The 15,215-nt window shown below is 45.8% G+C and overlaps 1 protein-coding gene across 3 annotated transcripts in view; it reads left to right on the top strand.

The window, feature by feature from the left end:
• Nucleotides 1–15,215, top strand: part of PIWIL2 (piwi like RNA-mediated gene silencing 2) — a 91,326-nt gene that overhangs the window by 21,559 nt on the left and 54,552 nt on the right. For all 3 annotated transcript variants that reach the window (XM_008249876.3, XM_051836733.2, XM_051836734.2), the window contains exons 11-14: nucleotides 4,727–4,915; nucleotides 5,416–5,500; nucleotides 6,159–6,248; nucleotides 8,577–8,717. In XM_008249876.3, the coding sequence (XP_008248098.1) occupies nucleotides 4,727–4,915; nucleotides 5,416–5,500; nucleotides 6,159–6,248; nucleotides 8,577–8,717 (505 nt within the window). The remainder of the gene's footprint in view (nucleotides 1–4,726; nucleotides 4,916–5,415; nucleotides 5,501–6,158; nucleotides 6,249–8,576; nucleotides 8,718–15,215) is intronic.

Below are 15,215 nucleotides of genomic sequence, written 5' to 3'. Positions count from 1 at the left end.
TACTTGGACCATCTTCTCCTGCTTTCCTTGGCCATCATCAGGGAGCTGGATTGGAAGTGAAGCAGCCAGGACTCAATATGGGATGCCAGTACCACAGGTTGATGTTTAACCTACTAGGCCACAGCGTCAGCCCCTTCCTTTGGTTTTTATCTAAAACCATCTTTTTATCTTGTGTTTAATATAGCATTTGGGATTTGGCAGTTACTTTCTTTAAGCACTTTGAAAACTTTGTTATCTTCTGGTTTGTATTGTTTCCATTGACAAATCAGCTACCAGTGTTAATTGTTTTCTCTAATTTTCTTAAAAAGTTTATTTTTGGTTTTCAGAAATTTTGCTATTATAATGTATCTAGGTAGAGTTTCTGTTAAAGAATGGTCATGGCACATACTAAAGAAAAGTAAGGCAGACTTTCTTCAGGCACATTACTGTAGATGTCAGAACCATGGTAGGGGGGATGTGTAGTTGGGGAGAGGGATTAGACTTAGCTCCAAATACAGCCCCAAGGAGGAAGTGGTGCTGAGAGCCCAGAGGCAGAGTGGAGCTCAGCGGGTGGAGAGTTATCAGTGGGAAACTTGAGCAGGCAGGGGATTTCTGCTGAACTGACCTGACTGAATTCCTTGTACCTGCAGGCCAGGGTAATCACGTATCCCTGGGAGGGTGGTGGGGAATGAGGACTTGGACCAGATATGGAGAGCCATTCTTGCTAGATCAGTCAGTCGAGAGTTGTTCACAGAAGCCTGGTTGGCAAGGGGATTCAGAAGAGCCTGACTAGACCTGGGTCAAGGAGGGCGTCCTTGTTTCCCAGTACCTAACGTGGCCGCCTCTGTGTGATCCTCTTCCCTAGTGTGGAGGTTGGGACTTCAGTATGGTGTGCCCCTGCCGTGCTGTGTACTTGAGTACTCACCCTGGGGGAAGCCAGGTGCCAAAAACAAAACAAAACAAAAGAAACAAAACTGTGCACCAAGGTTCAAAACAGCATAAAATATTCAAAATAGCCAATATGTGGAGACAACCTGAAATTCTATCAGTTGATGAGTGGGTAAGCAAAAGGTGACAAATCCGTACAGCAGACTGCTGCTCAGTGCACTGAAGCGAGTCTAGAAACATCCTCGGTTGCTCCTGGAGATGCCTGCAGCTGTGTGAGACCAAACCAGGGGCACCCAGCTAAGCCTCCCATGTTCTGTCAGTCTCTTTTTAAAAGACTTATTAATTTATTTTATTTTTTTAAAGATTTATTTTAATTATTTGAAAGTCAGAGTTACACAGAGAGAGGAGAGGCAGAGAGAAAGAGGTCTTCCACCCTACGGTTCACTCCCCAGTTGGCTGCACTGGCCGAAGCTGCACTGATCAGGAGCCAGGAGCTTCTGGGTCTCCCACATGGGTGCAGGGATCCAAGGACTTGGACCATCTTCTACTGCTTTCCCAGGCCATAGCAGAGAGCTGGATCGGAAATGGAGCAGCTGGGACTCGAACTGGCGCCCATATGGGATGCTGGTGCTTCAGGACAGGGTGTTAACCCGCTGCGCCACAGCGCTAGCCCCAAATTTATTTTGAAAGTCAGAGTTAGAGAGGGAGAAGACAGAGAAAGAGAGAGATCTCCCACCTGGTGATGGCTGAACTGGCCAGTGCTGGGCCAGGCCAAAGCCAGGAGCGTCATCCAGGTCTTCCACATGTGTGCCGGGGGCCCAGACACTTGGGCCATCTCTGCTGCTTGTCCCAGGCATTAGCAGGGTGATGGATCAGAAGTGGAGCAGCCAGGATACTAACTGTTGCTTATATGAGATGCTGGCATCACAGGCAGTGGCTTAACCCACTACACCACAGCGCTGGCCCCTCTCCCTCAAGTCCTCAACCCATAGAAACTAAGGTGATGGATCTATTAATATAAATATATATGTAAGGTAATGTGAATATGCCTCATCTTTTTAATAGCTTTATTGAGATATACTTCACATACTGTACAGTCTGCCCATTTAAAGCTCAGTGGTTTTCAGATTCACAGAGTTGTACATCCATCACCATAGTCAATTTTAGAACATTTTTGTTATCTCAAAAAGAAACTTTGCAATTCTTAGCCATCACTTTCCAATTTCTTATCCTGCCCCCTTAGACCTCAGGAACCACTAATTTCATATTCCAAACATTTCAGATAAACCTGACATCATGTTTTCAAAATCCATTTGTGTAGTAATAGGTAAGAATATTTTATTCCTTTTTATCATGGAATACTAGTCTGCTGAATGGATATTACCATATTTTTAAAAAAGATTTATTTGTTTGAAAGAGTTGGAGGGGCTGGTGCTGTGGCACAGTGGGTTAATGCCCTGGCCTAAAGCGCTGGCATCCCATATGGGCACTGGTTCTAGTCCCGGCTGCTCCTCTTCTGATCCAGCTCCTTGCTATGGCCTGGGAAAGCAGAAGAAGATGGCCCAAGTCCTTGCCCCTGCACCCACGTGGGAGACCTGGAAGAAGCTCCGGATCGGCGCAGCTCTGGCCATTGCGGCCAACTGGGGAGTGAACCATCGGATGGAAGACCTATCTATCTGCTTCTCCTCTCTCTGTGTAACTCTTTCAAATAAATAAGTAAATCTTTAAAAAAAAGAGGGAGAGACAGAGACATTTTCCACCTACTCATTCATTCTGCAGACAGCCAGGAGCCAGGAGCTTCATCCAGGTCTCCTGCATAAGTGGCAGGGGCCAAACACTTAGCCCATCTTCCACTGCTTTTCCCAGACCATAGTAGGGAGTTGGATTGGAAGTGGAGCAGCCGGGACATGAACCATTGCCCATATGGGATGCCGAGCTGGCAGGCAGCGCCTTCACCTGCTTGCCACAGTGCCGACCCCAGGTATACTGACTTCTGTTTACCCATTCCATCAGTTGATGGAAATTTGGGTTGTTTTCACTTTTTTTTTTTTTTTTTTTTTTAAGATTTATTCATCTGTTTGAAAGGCAGTTACAGAGAGGCAGAGGCAGAGAGAGAGAGAGAAAGAGAGAGAGGTCTTCCATCCGCTGCTCCACTTCCCAGATGGCTGCAGTGGCCAGACTGTGCTGATCTGAAGCCGGGAGACAGGAGCTTCGTCTGGGCCTCCCATGAAGGTACAGGAGCCCAAGAACTTGGATCATCTTCTTCTTCCCCAGACCACAGCAGAGAGCCAGAATGGAAGTGGAGCAGCCGAGATTTGAACCAGCACCCATATGGATGCCAACACTGCAGGCGGTGGCCCCACCTGCTATACCACAGCTGGCCCTGTTTTCACCTTTTGACTATGATGATTAATGCTGTTATGAACCTTGGTGTGTGGTATTTTTGGGCTATATGTTTTTAGTTTTCTTGCATAGCTATCTAGGAACAGAAATGCTAGGAACAGATGATAGGGTGTATGTTTAACTTTTTAAGGAGTGGCCAGACCGTTGACCAGTTATTATACCAGGCTACATTCCCACTCAACAGTATATGAGGATTGTAGTTTGTCTGCCTTCTTGTCAACACTTGTTAATTATGCTAGTCATTGTGAGGTGCTTCCTTCTTGTGATTTGGGTTTGGATTTCCCTGGTGACCCTTGATACCATGTATTTTTCATATCCCTGTTGACAATCTGTGTATCTTCTTTGGAGAAATGTCTACTTAGATCCTCTGCCTATTTTTTAATCGGCTTGTGTGTTTATGATTGAGTTGTCAGAGTTCTTTATGCAGTGGAGGATGGCCCAAGTGCGTGGGCCCTGCAGCCGCATGGGAGACCAGGAAGAAGCACCTGGCTCCTGGCTTTGGATCGGCGCAGCGCACTGGCCATAGCAGCCATTTAGGGGGTGAACCAACGGAAGGAAGACCTTTCTTTCTGTCTCTCTCTCTGTCTAAATCTGCCTGTCAAAAAAAAAGAAAAGAAATTTCCACACGGTTTTCCACAGTGTGAGTTTTCTAAACTCATTTACATCCCATCAACAATGTATAAGGCAAACACCCAGTTCTATCACAGTGCTAAGTGATTTTTGTAAATCTCATGGAAAATATGTATTAGGAAAAACTCTGCATGGATTTGAAGAAGTCTGTACCAGGATAAACGTCAGTTTTTACTCCATTTTCCCACTGACTTTCCCGACTGCAGTTGCAAGATTACCCCTTCCTACCTTCCTCTGCCTGGGCTGTTGCTCACTCCCCAGCCCCAGCCGGTCTGCTGGGCAGGTTCCTCCTCCAGCCATCAGCTGCCTCTGACACTCCTTGGCTCCCTGCGTGTCTTTCCGTGTGGTTTCTGTGAGTTCCTCCGTTGCCTGTTCATGGCACTCTCCGCAAGGTGTCTGTGTGGGCTATCTCGTTCTTCATCTTTAGCATCTTACCAAGTATGTTCTGATAGGTACAGGTTTGGTGCTTTCCTCCAGCAAATACAGTTAAAAAGAATACTGTCACTGTGCCTCCTGTAGCTGTATCCTAGTAATGATGAAAACCAGTGCTTGTTTTAATAAAAGTACCTTAAAGAAGACAGAGAATATTTTAATATGTGGTTGCTGCTCTTAATGATTTATTTCACTATTTTTGTTGACAGTTTTATGTTTAAAAAATAAAAGCATCAAGAAATCAAGAAGTCTATCAGAAAACACAGTTGGAGCTTTGTGGTGCCACAGGCTCACTGTGATTAGACCCCTAAATTATTATTTTTTAAGTTTCCATCCCGGTATTATTTCTTTGTGTAAACAAACATAACCCACAGGGCTTTCTTCCTTTTCAAAGGCATGCCATGTATCAGCAGAACAAGGAAAACTTCCAGGATGAGTGTAGTAAGCTGCTGGTGGGCAATATTGTTATCACCCGATACAACAATCGTACCTATCGCATTGATGATGTGGATTGGAATAAGACTCCCAAAGACAGCTTCACGATGTCTGACGGCAAGGAGATCACGTTCTTGGAGTACTACAGGTAGGAGAAGGGCGGGGGAGTCGGGCCCCATCCTTCAGCAGGGTGTTTGAGCTCTGTGACAGCACTCAGCCTGACACTTCCACAGCACTTGAATTAGTGATGTTGGATGTGTTCATTGGTGGGAATTGACCTGAATATATTACCCTTACAATTTTCTTTTAGTGCCTTTGAAAGTTACTGCATATAAATTGGTCTCAGGGTTTTGAATTGTCTTGTGCTGACTCTGTTAGGTGTCCGTTTGGAGAGACAAAATTCAAGTTATGTGTCTCATTTTACTTCTCCATTCCCTACACCCTGTAATTTAGCCTTATTGCTCTTCTGCTTAATTGGTGGTGTAATATGAGTCTGCTTTTCCCACTTACAAATATATTATGACCTTTCCCATGGATCCTGGACAGGGCTGTTATGTGGATGTGTACCTCAGTCCTGTTAAGAGACTTGGACTGTGTTGCTATGGTATGTCGCTTTTGAAATGTTTTCTTGCCTCCACCTTGCTTTAGCAAAAACTACGGGATCACGGTGAAGGAAGAGGACCAGCCACTGCTGATTCACAGGCCCAGTGAGAGACAGAATAACCATGGCATGGTGAGTGGGGTCAGCTTGCACTTCCCACCCCGGTCTTCATCTGTCCATCAGCTCTGTGAGAGCTGGAGAGCAGTGACTGCAGCACAGTTGGGGAAGGCTGTTCGTGGCTGTGCCATTCATTTGTCTCTCAGGTCCCTACAGGAGGAGCTCACTAGCCACCTGAGAGTTTGGATAGAAGGAACGGATAGCTTCCTGTGATTCAGGATTAAAGCTTTGGGTTCATTCGGGCGGGAGTATAGACATTTCTTTTGACAGGTACAGGCTGGGGGAAGTCTCTTGTCTCCTGTCTCCCCTGTGCTGAGCTACTAAGACTAAAGGAAGAGCGGAGTAAGATGAGGTAGAGACACACAACCTCATCAGCTGTATTCCTACCATTGTCTGGAGGTCTAAGAGAGACAATTTTTTTTCTAGTTTTCATTTCCTTTGGACAATTTCAATATATGCCCCTTTCCACAATTTGGCAGGCTATATGTATTCTCACTGAGCACAGGAAAATGCTTCTCGAATCCCCTGCCCTCATTTCCAGGGTTTTAGATTCCTCAGTGTACAAGTCGGGTCACTGAGGGCCAGCCCTGGGCTGTGGCACATCTCATATGGGTCAAGGAACCACGCATCCTCTCTCTACTCCTTTACTTTGCCCTCTCTTCTTTCCCCAAAGCTGCTGAAAGGTGAAATCCTGCTGCTGCCTGAGCTTTCCTTCATGACTGGAATCCCAGAGAAGATGAAGAAGGACTTCAGAGCCATGAAGGTTGGAGTCTGCTGTTCTCGGCAGGGAGCCCCTGCTCTGAGCAGCGGCGTTTTGGATGGCAGTTTGAGTTAGAGCCAGGCCAGTTCCGGCTGTGACACTGGCTTGAACTGTTACCTGGACACATCTGTTCTTCAGCTCCTACCCTTCCTCTCTGTGAAACGTCTTACCTGTCTCTTTCTACGCCAGTGTGTAAAGGCACATCGCAGCTCCCTTTGAGGGACTGAATTGTAAGGCAAGAGGAAACCAACAACTCTGTCTTCATCCTCACTGAGTAGATGGCTGATTGTAGACTGGTCATGGGACCATAGATGAGGTTCTTTGAGAGAGGGGCATTACTCTAACATTTCTCTAAACCTTCGGTTTATTTGAAGGTGTGGAAGAGATAATGGGGCACACCACCAACGAGTCAGGGGCCATGGATGGGGTGCTGAGGCTCTGGGGACGCTGCGTCAGCTCCCGTAGGACAGAGCCGAGAGCAGAGATGGGGAGGGGTGGTGGGCAGCGTGCAGCAGGTGGTGTGGGTGCTGGACCTCCACAAATGCTGTCTTCCTGTTCTGGAAGAGCCGCGCTCTGCTGCCTCGCTTTCCAGCCCTTGTCCGTCCTGGACCCTTATGCCACATAGATAGGATTTTTAACATCATAATGAGCCTGAAGTATGGCTCAAAGTTCGTGGAGGAGATTTCAGTCATGTTTGCTTTGCAGTCCTTCTGCTTTGACTGTGTGGGTCAAGTCCCCTTCCTTATGACTCCCAGTTGCCTAATAATTTTATGGTCACAGTGCTCTGTTTGTAACCTCGTGGACTTACTGAACCGTGGCCATACAGTTCATGGGTCCTAAAACAACAAAGAACTCACCATGTGATTCCAACTCTTCATGTACCTGTTAGATACTTCTCAGTTACACATGGAGCAGGCACCTGCTATACATCAAACACTGGCAAATCATGGTGGCACCGAATGGCTAGCATAGCATGACATAAAGCCTAAGAGTGAAGATAGTTGGGGCCAGTGCTATGGTTTAGTGGGTAAAGCTGCCGCCTGCAACACCGGCATCCCATATGGACTACTCCCATAGTCCTGGATACTCCTCTTCTGATCCAGCTCCCTACTGATGTGCCTGAGAATGCAGCAGAGGATAGCCCCAGTCCTAGTACCCCTGCACCCATATGGGAGACTGGAAGAAGCTCCTGGCTCCTCCCTTTGACCTGGCCAATGGAGAAGTAAACCAGTGGGTAGAAGCTTACTTTCACTCTCTTTCTTTGCCTCTACCTCTCCTTCTCTGTAACTTTTTTTTAAAAGATTTATTTACTTATTTGAAAGTCAGTGTTACACAGAGAGAAAGAGAGGCAGAGAGAGAGGTCTTACATCCACTGGTTCACTCTCCAATTGGCCTCAGTGGCCAAAGCTGCACTAATCTGAAGCCAGGAGCCAGGAGCTTCTCGGGGTCTCCCAAGTGGGTGCAGGGGCCCAAGGGCTTGGGCCATCTTCTACTACATTCCCAGGCCATAGCAGAGAGCTGGATCAAAAGTGGAACAGCTGGGACTCGAACCGGCACCCATATGGGATGCTGGCCCTGCAGGCAGCAGTTTTACCCTAGCTACACCACAGCACCAGCCTCTGTAACTCTTTCAGATAAATAAATAAATCTTTTTTAAAAAAGTGAAGATACTTTTCTGTTATGTAAAGCTGGATGACTGGCCTGTGATATTTCTCCTCGCAAATTTTAAACAGGTCTCTTTAATTTTAAATCAAGTCTCTTTTGCTCCTGTCTCATGGAATATCTTGGAATTTCAAATTCACTTTGAGAAAGATAGAAAGTTCAGATGTCACAAGGAAGCATCAATAATATTTAAAATTCTTTTATTAGTAAATTTTAACTTTTTACCTCATTTGTATTCCTGAGATATTTTCCTTGGCGATATTTAAAAGTTTCTGATGGTTTCAGTGGGAAGGAGATTCTTCTGGAAACAATTTTTTTTTTTTTATTGGAGAGACAAAGCTTCTGTCATGTGGTTTAATCCACAAATGCTCACCACAGCCCGGGCTGGACCAGGACTGGAGCCAGGAGCCAGGATCCCAATCTAGGTCTCCCACTTGGGTGACAGGAATCCAGTTCCTGGAGCCATCACTGCTGTCTCCCAGTGTGGGAAGCTGGGTCAGGAGCCAGTCCTGGGAATGGAAACCTGGCATTGAGATGTAGGACAGAACAGTCTAGACTGCAAGCCTGAGTGCTGCTTCCTGATAGCATCATAGTGACATTGGGGTTTGTTACCCTCAACTGGAGAAGTGAATACTTAAAACTTACTCTCCCCATTTGGATTCTGTTTAGGATTTGACCCAGCAGATCAACCTGAGCCCAAAGCAGCACCACAATGCATTAGAATGCTTGCTACAGAGAATTTCGAAGAATGAGACAGCCAACAGTGAGCTGACACGCTGGGGCCTCTGTCTTCAAAAGGATGTGCATAAGGTAAACCAGGCGATGGGTGGGGTAGCAGACAGTGTACCCAAAGGTTCAGAGCTTCGTGACACTGGATAATGACTTCCTGATGTACTCTGACTTTCGAAGCTTTGCTTTGTTCTTACATTCTAGTTTTGTTTTTTTGTTTCTCGATTCCAGTCATGGTTCTTAAATTGTCTTGACTTAATTTGCTAGTATCATTTCCCAAGAGAAGGAGGTACTCATTTCTGGCTAAATAGCAAAAGGAATTTTGACTAACATTTGCTTATTTTCAGGGTCCCAACCCTAATTATATCTTTTTTAAAAAAGATTTTTTTATTTATTTAAGAGATAGAGAGGAAGAGAGAGAAAGAGGCCTTCCATCTGCTGGTTCACTCCCCAACTGGCCTCAATGGCCGGAGCTGAACCCATCTGAAGCCAGGAGCCAGGAGCTTCTTCTGGGTCCCCAACCCGGGTGCAGGGGTCCAAGAACTTGGGCCATCTTCCCCTGCTTTCCCAACCCGTAGAAGAGAGTTGGATCAAAAGAGGAGCATCTGGGACACGAACTGGTGCCCATTTGGGATGCTGGTACTGCAGGTGGAGGCTTAGCCTACTAAGCCACAGGCACTGGTCCCTATACCTATTTTTTTTTTTTTTAGAGAGAGATTTCTTTGGAAGGCAGCATTAGAGAGAGGTAATATCTTCCATCACTGATTGATTCCCCCAAATGGCCTCAATGGCCAGGGTTGGTCCAGGCCAAATCCAGGAGCCTGGCATTCCATACAGGTCTCTTATGTGGGTGGTAGGGACCCAGGCACTTGGGCCACCCTCTGCTGCTTTCCCAAGTGCATTAGCAGGGAGCTGGCTTGGAAGTGGAGCAACCAGGACTTAAACCAGCTCTCATGTGGAATGTCGGTGCCGCAGGTGGAGGCTTATCCTGAAGGGCTACAATGCTGCTGGGCTCCCCAATTATTCTTTTATTTTATTTTTATTTTTATTTTTTTGACAGGCAGAGTTGAAAGTGAGAGACAGAAAGAAAGGTCTTCCTTTTGCCGTTGGTTCACCCTCCAATGGCTGCTGTGGCCTGCGCGCTGCGGCCGGCACACCGCACTGATCCAATGGCAGGAGCCAGGTGCTTATCCTGGTCTCCCATGGGGTGCAGGGCCCAAGCACTTGGGCCATCCTCCACTGCCTTCCCTGGCCACAGCAGAGGGCTGGCCTGGAAGAGGGGCAACCAGGACAGAATCCGGCGCCCCGACCGGGACTAGAACCTGGTGTGCCGGCGCCGCTAGGTGGAGGATTAGCCTATTGAGCCGCGGCGCCGGCCCCCAATTATTCTTAAGGTGCTATATGTCTTTCCTTTTTCTTTTCAAGTTTCCCCCCCAAATAATTACCCTGTGTTTCCTTGACTAAACTACTGTTGTTCTTTCCATAAGAATTTTGCATTTGTAAGATGTGATCATCTAGGGGCACTTTCTTCCTGAGGCTTGCCTGAGTGGGCTGTTGACTTGTGCTGATGTATTCCATAGGGCAGACAGCGGGGTTGGTGGAGAGGTATTGGGACTTCAAATTTTAATTCTACCATTTGCCACTTTGATTATAAGGATGTTTCATAAGGTTTATGGGAAAATGGAATTAAAAGATGAGTTTACTTGGGTGCAACAGTGTTTTGAAATCCACGTATAGGTTTTCTTAATGTGTATTTTCAGTGATTCCCATATGTTTAGACTTCAAAATAAACAAATAAGCTTATCTTTTTGAAGAGGATTAATGTATTTAGAGTGGGTAGTAGAGAGTGTTCCTGCCTGCTGGTTCACTCTCCAGAATCTTGGCTTGGCTGCTGGCCCCAAGCCAGGAACTGGGAATGCAACCCGAGTCTCCCAGGCGGGCAGTGGGAACCCGATTACTTGAGCCATCCCCACTGCCTCCAGGGTCTGCATTGGTAGGAAGCCAGAGTCAGGAGCCTGAGCGTAGAATTGAACCCAGAGAACTGCACTGTGGGATGTGGGTGTCTCAACTCCAGGCTGAACGCCTGTCCTTGAACTCACCTTTAATTTCACTTTCTATGAACTTTTCAGAGAACCCTCACTCTGAGCAAGTTATGTAGCACCTCTGCATTTCCATGTCTGTAAAGTAAGGGGGGGTTCCAAGATGGCGGAAAGGGAGGGAGCTTACTGCTCTAGTCTACGAGAAGGTGGTGCAGAGTGTAATCTTGGGGAAGGGTTAGCAGGAAAACTGCAGTGGAAACTCCATGGAAGTTAGAGAGATGCTGTGGGTCTGCGTGGAGGGTGCAGACGCGTAGCACGAGCACAGACACCACTGGCCCCAGCAGCCGAGAGCCCCAGCACCAGCTTCGGAGATGAGGTGAGTGCTGGCCTGCAGCAGCGGCCCAAGCCACTGGTGATAAAGCTGCGGGAAGAGCCTGGCATGAGTCCAGCCTGGACCCTGTGGGGGACAGTGTACCTGCCAACCTAGAGGGAGAAAAGGGGCACGTCTATCTCACCGCCCCCTTGGCAGCAGCGACCTGCAACTAGCAGAGATAGGGTGGGCGCCATCTTGGACACATGTAACAGCTGTGCAAGCTTCAGTCCGTGCGCCCAGCAACCAGCTGAGAGGAGACACCTGAGTCTGGCTGGGAGGATTGACAAGTCTGAGTGCTCACAGAGGACTGTGAGGTGCCCCCAGGCTCCCAGCACGTCACAGGCTCTGGTACTTAGGCTACCTGGACCGAGTACCCACAAGCGGCTGCATCTGGAAGAGTCTCTGCCTCTGTTTAACAGGCGGGGCTCCCTGATTGCCCGGAGTGGGTCAGTGCAATGGGATCTATGCTCATACTGAGGACTGCACAGATCCTTTGGGTGGTCCTTGTTGGAGTGCGTATGAATATCACACCCACTGAGGCTAGCATCCGGGCATTGGTCACCTTGGAGGCGGGGAGGTGATGATTAGACTGTACCAGTACAGCTGATCAAAACCTCCCCTCTGATGAAAACAGAGCTCTGCAGCACCCAACTTGAGTTTCACCTTGGACACTCCCCTCACCCTGGAGCACTAACCAGAGCTCCCTGGCCACACCCAGCACATGCCTTTGGGTATGCACAGAGAGAGCAGACACTCCACTAAGCCACAGAGGAATAGACCAAAGGTAAAAGTCATCAGAGTAACAAACAAACAGAAAAACCAAGTATCTCCACAAATCCCTAAAAATAAACCCAGAAATTCAAGAAACAAGAATAAGGACGACAACATGATGCACCCCTAAAGGAACACCACAACACTATAGTAGTGGAATGTGAAGATGAAGAGATTGATGAAATGCGAGAAACAGAATTCAAAAAATTAATCACAGGATTACTTGGAAGTAATGAGAAGCAAGTTCATGAATTTAAGAAATCCTTACATAACATGAATAAAAATTTTCCCATGAAATTGAGATTTTTAAAGAGAAATCAGATTGAAATATTAGAAATGAAGAATTCAGTAGATCAAATAAAAAATGTGGTGGAAAACCCTAACACCAGACTCAGTGAGGCAGAAGAAAGAATATCTGAGTTAGAAGGTGAATCTCTGGAAACTTTACAGTCAGACCAAAAAAAAAAAAAAAAAAAATTAAAAACAGTTTTTGAGACTTATGGAATACTATCAAATGGCCCAATATCTGAATCTTAGAAATTCCGGAATGCATGGAAAGAGAATGGATTAGACGGCCTATTTTAGTGAAATAATTACATAAAACGTCTCCAATTTGGAGAAAGAAGGGGATATCCAAGTACAGGAAGCACATAGAACTCCAGATAGACATGACCAGAAAGGATCTTCCCCCTGACACTTTACAGTCAAGTTCTCCACAGGAAAAACCTAAAGGAAAGATTCTAAAATGTGCATGAGAAAAGCACCAAATTACTTCAGAGGACCTCCAGTCAGACCCACAGCCAGCTTCTCATCAGAAACCCTACAGGCTAGGAGAGAATGATGAGATATATTCTAAGTCTTGAGAGAAAAGGACTATCAGCCCAGAATACTGCACCCTGCAGAGTTCTCATTTATGAATGAAGGTGAAATAAAGACCTTCCATGATAAACGGAAATTGAAAGAAATTGTCCCACCCGCCAAGCCTTACAAAAGATGCTAAGGATGTGCTACACACAAAAATATGGCCATCACTATGAAAGAATGTGAAGGTAGAAAAATCTCCCGGTAAAAGTACAAAGGAAATTCAAAGTAAATAAAAGGAGTAACTATGCAAAAATGTTAGGACCAGTAGTAACTTTGAATGAAAATGGCCTCAACTTTCCATTTAAAAGATACAGACTGGCAGAATGGTTTGAAAAACAAGATCTATTTTTTCTGCCTACAGGAAACACTTCTTAACAACAAAGATATCCACAGACTGAGAGTGAAAGGATGGAAAAAGGGGCTGGCACTGTGGCGTAGCAGGTAAAGTCGTCGCTTGCACATGGACACAGGTTCTAGTCCAGGCAGCTGCACTTCCGATCCAGCTCTCTGCTATGGCCTGGGAAAGCAGTAGAAGATGGCCCAAGTCCTCGGGCCTCTGCACCCACTTGGGAGACCCAGAAGAAGCTCCTGACTCCTGGCTTCAGATCAGCCCAGCTCCAGCCATTGCAGCCATATGGGGAGTGAATCAGCAGATGGAAGATTTCTCTGTGCCTGTCTATGTGCCTCTCTCTGCCTCTATAACTCTACCTTCTGCATAAATACATAAATAAATCTTTGGGTTTTTTTTAAAAAAGGTGGAAAAAGATATTCCATGCTAATGGAAACCAAAAAAAAGGGAACTGATATAACCATCCTAATATCAGACAAAATAGGCTTTAACACAAAAAACTGTTAAAAGAGACAAAGAAGGGCACTATGTAGTGACAGGAAAATGTGATCATAATAAGCAGATATGCACCCAGTTATAGGGCACCTGGCTATTTAAAAGAAATGTTAATGTCTAAAGAGAGACATAGACTCCACACACACAGTAGTAATGGGGAACTTCAGTACCCAATTTGCAGCAATGGACAGATCAAACAGAAAAAAATCAGCAAAGAAACAACAGAATTAATCAACACTACAGACCAAATGGACCTAATGGATATATACAGAACTTTTCATTGTACAGTTGCGGAATACACATTCTTTCACCATCGCATGGAACTTTCTCTAGGATAGACCACATGCTAGGCCATAAAGCAAGTCAGCAAATTCAGAAAATTCAAAGTCATACCATGCATCTTCTCTGACTACAGTGCAATCTGGAAATGAACAACTCAAGTCTCTAGGACATATCAAACACATGGAGAATAAACAGCATGCTCTTGAATGAGTAGTGAGTTATAGAAGAAATCAGATGTCAACATATTTCTGGAAACAAATGAAGATAAGAATATGACATCAAAACTTACGGGATACAGCAAAAGCAATTTTAAGAGGGAAGTTTATAGCAGTTCGTGCCTACATCAGAAAATTGGAAAGGCACCAAATAAGCTATCAATGTATCTCAAGGGTCTAGAAAAACAGCAAACGAAACCCCACATTAGTAGGAGAAAGGAATAATTAAAATTAGAAGAGTCAGTGCTGTGGCATAGTGGGCTAAGCCTCGGCATGCAGCGCCAGTATCCCATGGAGGCCCTGGTTCATGTCCCGGCTGCTTCTCCTCTGATCAGTGTCTGTGCTGTGGCCTGGGAAGGCAGTAGAGGATGGTCCAAATGCCTGGGGCTCTGCACCCATGTGGGAGCCCCAGAGGAGGCTCCTGGCTTCAGATCGACTCAGCTCCGACTGTTGAAGCCATGTGGGGAGTGAGCCAGTATGTGGAAGACCTCTCTCTCTGTCTGTCTCTCTCTGTAACTCTGCTTCTCAAATTTTTTTAAAAATTAAGAAGTAAATAAAATTGTAACCTAAAACACAATCCAAAAAACCAGAGAAATGAAGAGCTGGTTTTTTGAAAAAATGAAATTGATACACAATTGGCCCAACTAACCAAAGAAAAGAAAAGTAGAAGACACAAATTAATAAAATCAGAGATGAGAAAGGAAATGTAATAACAGATACCAGAGAAATAAAAAGAATTATCAGGAATTACTACAGAGAGCTGTATGCCAACAAATTGGGAAACCTAGAAGAAATGAATAGATTCCTGGACACATACAATCTACCAAAATTGAGCCATGAAGACACAGAAAACCTAAACAGACCAATAACCAAGACAGAGATTGAATCAGTAATAAAGACCCTCCCAACAAAGAAAAACCCAGTCCTGGAGGCTTCACTACTGAATTCTTTTTTTTTTTTTAATGTAATTATTCATTTGAAAGAGTTACACAGAGAGAGGTCTTCCATCTGCTGGTCCACTCCCCAGTTGGTCTCAACAGCTGGAGCTGCGCCGATCCAAAGCCAGGAGCTTGGAGCTTCCTCCAGGTCTCCCATGTAAGTGCAGGGGCCCAAGGACTTGGGCCATCTTCTGCTGCTTTTCAAACCATAGCAGAGAGCTGGATTGGAAGTGGACCAGCTGGGACTCAAACC

The sequence above is a fragment of the Oryctolagus cuniculus genome, chromosome 8 (genome assembly GCF_964237555.1).
Source record: "Oryctolagus cuniculus chromosome 8, mOryCun1.1, whole genome shotgun sequence".
NCBI lineage: Eukaryota > Metazoa > Chordata > Mammalia > Lagomorpha > Leporidae > Oryctolagus > Oryctolagus cuniculus.
Note: the sequence above shows the minus strand (reverse complement) of the source record. Positions and strands in the feature narration are given on the sequence as shown.